The sequence below is a fragment of the Cajanus cajan genome, chromosome 10 (genome assembly GCF_000230855.2).
Source record: "Cajanus cajan strain Asha chromosome 10, NIPB_CcT2T_4, whole genome shotgun sequence".
NCBI lineage: Eukaryota > Viridiplantae > Streptophyta > Magnoliopsida > Fabales > Fabaceae > Cajanus > Cajanus cajan.
Window position 1 is genome coordinate 22,683,584 of NC_138526.1, and position 4,749 is coordinate 22,688,332.

Below are 4,749 nucleotides of genomic sequence, written 5' to 3' on the forward strand. Positions count from 1 at the left end.
GACCTACAAAGAAAGAGGAGAATTAATCAGCTTCTTCATGAAATCATCAAAGGTGAACATTTTTTCGACATAATATGCACACCACCAACGAAGAAAACACTTCGATACAAGAAAGGAGGAAAAGAAAGACAGAGGGTTAAGGAAAAGTTATTTTGTCAGGACGAAGCACGAAATTTAGAATCGCCTCAATATCTCCCTTATCAGTACAAATATCAGCATCAATTCTTTCTTTTCGAAGAAGTGGAAGAGGTTTTATTTGGCAAAGACCAAATTGTTGAGAAAAAACTTGAGGTTGATAGGGATAAATTCTAATGTCTTTTTGTTGCATGCCAGATAAGATGACATCCCAAGACAAGAACCCAAACCACATATCAAGAGATTCTTGAGACATATGTCCAACTTGATTATTCCCTCGAAGACAAGAGGGGCCTAGTAAATCTGAGCGAATAAACACTACAAAAAAAATGTTAAATAGTGGAGGTTATTTTGTGGTGGTTTCAAAAACCTCCTTAATTTATTAAAAACTACAATTTTTTTATTTAATTTACAGAGGTTTATAACCTCTATTAATTAAATATTATTTTTCTAGTTTCTGACTCCAAAAAAATTTCCCTCTAAAACAAATCCCAAAATCTGGAATTTCCCTCTTCAACTTTACAGCTTACCTCTCCAACAAAAATAAAAAAAAATTGTGATTTCCCTCCCTAAAAAATCACAAACCCCACAACTCCCCTCCCTAAAAAATCAAGAAACCCTCTCCAAAGAAACCCTTCGAAACCCCTTAAGCACCATGAGGGATGAAAGAACATCACGGTACCCAAACGCTCGACCCCAAATCCTCGAAGAACATCGCGGTACCCAAACGCTCGTGAGGGATGAAAATCCTTTTCCTCATGCTCTCCTCAACAATCATTGTGCCCCTTTCTCAGGTATTCTTAACATTCCCCCTTCCTCCCTCTCTCTAGGGTTTCGCCTCATGTTTTTCCTTTTTCCCTTTCTCAAATTAGGGTTCCGGCGAGCATGGCAGAGGGTCCTGCAAGCCCCGGCTGCGGCAGTCATGAGAGCAGCGACCACAGCCCTCGCTCCAACGTCCGCGAGCAAGACAGGTACCTTCCCATCGCCAACATAAGCCGCATCATGAAGAAGGCTTTGCGGGTGATGGGGCGACCACGGCCTCGGTTCTTGCGCGTGAGATAATTAAGCTCGGGCTTCTAAGTGTGACTTCTGGGGCTAACCCTGTCTCTCTCAAGAGAGGGATTGATAAAAGTGTGCAGGGTTTGGTGGAGGAGTTAGAGAAGAAGGCTAGGCCTGTTAAGGGTGGAGATGATATCAAAGGTGTGACTATTGTTGTTTTTGTTGTTAGTTAATTTGATATTGATGTAAGAGTAAGACTATTTGTTGCGGTTTATGGTTTGTTTGTTTGTTTGTTTGTTGGGGGGTGAGGTTTATTACTATTCCTTTATAAGTTACTACTTTTTCTTGTAAATTACATGTTACAAATCACCGCACACTTTTTAAATAACTATTCTGTCTACTTTTTTTTTTCTAATTTCTTTTTTCAAATGAGAGTGGCACGGCGTGCCTTTTTTGGTCACCAACAGTTAACCTAATATTTTTTGTGTGCATGTGTGATTTGTGTTGTTGCTACAAAGTTTCAAACTAATGATTTTTTATAAGGGGGATTTCTAGGTTTGCATGTAACATTTGGTGTGTCTCAGTTAAATTCATAGTTGGTTGCATCTATTTTATCCTAATTTTATTTGGGATCTTGATTTATGTATTAAGCTAATTTTATTATTTAACTGTTTAAAATTTTATCCATCTTTTGTCTCTTTTTATTGAAATTTTTTCATACCCTTGTTTTTGTTGTTATAGATTGTTTTGTCACAGGAGCTTAAAAAATGAAGAATGCAAAGGGTAAGGGAGCAGCGAAGACTTCAAAAGAAGCTCTGAAGCCTGTTGATGACCGGTTAGTTCTCGAGTTCCTGTAGCATTACAGTTTGGTGAAATTTATTTAGGCATTTTGATTTTTCATATAACTTTGCATCTCTTTGTACCATTACAGTTTGGCGAAGTTTATTGAGGCATTTTGATTTTTCATATAACTTGCATCTCTTTGTTGATCAGGGTGTTGGCTTTCGGGATTTTTTAATATCTAAACATTATATTATTATCTGATTATGCATATTTGATGGTGCATCCAGTTGTTACATGAATAGTGTAGTGATGGAACATATATCTCTATTGCTTTCAGAAAGGTTGGAAAGCGGAAGGCTCCTGCTAAGCCTGAAAGGAGTAGAGCACCAAAGACAAAGAAGGAGAAGGCCAAGAAAGACCCCAACAAGCCTAAGAGACCATCCAGTGCTTTCTTTGTGTTCCTGTTTGTATCTGTCTTTTCTCTTTACTTTATTATATATCTCCTTTGGAAAATTACATGACTTGTTTCATGGTCTGTGGTAGTGAGGACTTCAGGAAGACCTTTAAGGATGAGAATCCTCATTTGAGGGGTGTAGAAGTTGTAAGTTACATGTAAAATTGCTTCATCTTCAATGATGATGTACCCTTTTTGAATAAGCATCTAAATTGTTTGCTTCACTCTTTGATTGAAGGTTGGGAAAGCTGGAGGAGAGAAATAGAAGTCCTTGTCCAGTGCTATAAGTTCTGCAATTGTGATAAATAATGACACGTTTTTGTTGTCTTTTAAATTAATTTACTCTTTGTTGTGCTTTTAGATTCTTTCGGGTATAATTTTAAGTATATAAGCAAAAGTTTCTTCAATTAAATTCCAGTATATCAGAATCTATATATATATATATATATAAATGAAATCATTCTATTAAAGAAGGATTTATTTTTTAATTAATGTTGACTCCTCTCCTTGGAATGAAAAGGAGAAAGCTCCATATGAAGCCAAGGCTGCAGAAAGGAAAGTTGAGTATGAAAAACTTATGAAAGCTTATGATAAGAAACGGGTGAGTAACATGTTTCGGTTGTTCTGTTGTGTGTGCCTATGTGGTGTTTTGATCGTCTTGTTTATATACTTTATTTTCTATAATGTTGCCAGGCAAGCTCTGCTGATGATGATGAATCGGACAAGTCCAAATCTGAAGTGAATGATGAAGATGATGAAGCTAGTGGAGAGGTAGCCTTCTTTCCCCTTTCTATGTTAGCTATGTTATTTATTTTAGAATGTATTCTCTGTACCTTCTTGAATTTTGAGTGTTATAAGAAGTAGCTTGAACTAAATGAACATTGACTTTTTTGGTTTCTTTTGTTTCAAGATTTTTGTTCTAAAGGGTGACAAACCTGATTAGATTCTTATTTTTTGAGTATTTTCCTGATTGGTGTAATGTCATGTTACTTCAGAGTCCAGATGGTTGCATAGTGGCATCAGCAGCAGCGGATGAAACATTGAGGTTTTGGAATGTGTTTGGAGCACCAACAGTAGCAACTAAAGTTGCACCAAAAGCTAGAACTGAGCCATTTTCAAATGTGAATTGTATTAGATAGGCAAACAATATTTGTTCCACGGCAAGCACAAAACAGATTGATAGATAGCAGATGCAAATACATCATTGGAACAGAGAGAGACATTGATGTACATTGTTGTAACATAGCAATGATTTATGTAAACAGACTTTATTTTCACGCGCTGTGATGAATCGTGTTGTTGTAGTTGGAAAGCAAGCACGAAGCTGCCCAAGCTTATGTTGACGCCGCGTATTGCTATAAAAACCTAATATAAATGGTATGCAACAATGCATGTGCTTACGTGCAATTCAACATGTTTCTTTGTGTTCCAAATCTTATATATGCCTTTGCACATCATCAAATTATATAATGAATGTCAATGATGCTAAGCTTCTTTTTTCTATATTTTTAATGCTAAGATTTTCTATTTTTCTGCTCCTTTTATCTTGTGTTACTTATCTCCAAGATACTTGAATAAAACCCTGCCAGAGTTGGTGAGGGTGTCTGTTGATGGTGTTGTTATCTTCTCAGGTACATTGAAGCTTCTATACTTTCAGTTTATGATTTTGCACGTTGGAACTTGGTATAAAACTGGCTTTCTCTTGGGCATATGTATTTGGTTGCTTAGGTACATTGAGCTTCTATACTTTCAGTTTATATCTTTGTTTTTTGGCAGCTCTGTTCCATTAATAGACTTATATTGTTGCATTTCCGGTACACTGCTGGTTCCATTGGTTGTTATTCTAAATACCCGGTATATTGTTGCATTTAGAGGTAATTTTTTATTGGTTCCATTAGTTTTTTATTGGGTTAGGAACTAATTGGCTGCTACACATCTTTGGTTTGGTGTTGCTATTATGGTTTTGGCCTGTTGATTCATAGTTCTAGTTTTGACTGTGGGTGGGTTATGTTGTTGGTTGCATTAACTAGCTGGTTTGTTTTGGTCCTTGATTGATCTGGTCATCGGTGTTTAGAATTGTCATTATGATATAATATATGTGATAGATAATTTTCTTAACTAAGTTATTTTGCTTTTATTATTTCAGCCAAATGATGCTTCAAGTGTTCCTAATACACCTTTGGATGAAAGAGGATCATCTGGTGCTAGCAACCCTTAGATTGCTTATAATGTATTTCGGATTTAGAGTTTAGTATAAGGCTAATTTGACAATGTTATGGATTTTATGTTGTACTTGGATTTATAATAGAAGTTTGAATTGTAAATCTTTGAACTATATGTTGGTATTTTGGTTATTAGCAATGGAATTTCTTCATCCA

General features: G+C 36.0%; 1 protein-coding gene and 1 pseudogene across 1 annotated transcript; one reads left to right on the forward strand and one right to left on the reverse strand.

Moving 5' to 3' along the window:
- Positions 1-693: 693 nt before the first annotated feature.
- Positions 694-4,749, forward strand: LOC145949331 (high mobility group B protein 1). Its single transcript, XM_083065272.1, has 10 exons — positions 694-929; positions 1,008-1,335; positions 1,876-1,969; positions 2,255-2,380; positions 2,461-2,518; positions 2,610-2,972; positions 3,065-3,142; positions 3,367-3,748; positions 4,003-4,099; positions 4,518-4,749. Exons 3-6 carry the CDS (start codon positions 1,902-1,904, stop codon positions 2,634-2,636), a joined length of 279 nt encoding a protein of 92 aa, XP_082921398.1. The 5' UTR covers positions 694-929; positions 1,008-1,335; positions 1,876-1,901; the 3' UTR covers positions 2,637-2,972; positions 3,065-3,142; positions 3,367-3,748; positions 4,003-4,099; positions 4,518-4,749.
- LOC145952376 (uncharacterized) lies at positions 2,856-3,356 on the reverse strand (annotated as a pseudogene).

Bases quoted from the DNA above. Each gene is read 5' to 3' on its own strand.
- LOC145949331 (XM_083065272.1), top strand. From the start codon at position 1,902: ATGAAGAATGCAAAGGGTAAGGGAGCAGCGAAGACTTCAAAAGAAGCT. The intron at 2,381-2,460 runs GTTTGTATCTGT...GGTCTGTGGTAG, and splicing joins AGTGCTTTCTTTGTGTTCCT to TGAGGACTTCAGGAAGACCT. The intron at 2,519-2,609 runs GTAAGTTACATG...CTTTGATTGAAG, and splicing joins ATTTGAGGGGTGTAGAAGTT to GTTGGGAAAGCTGGAGGAGA.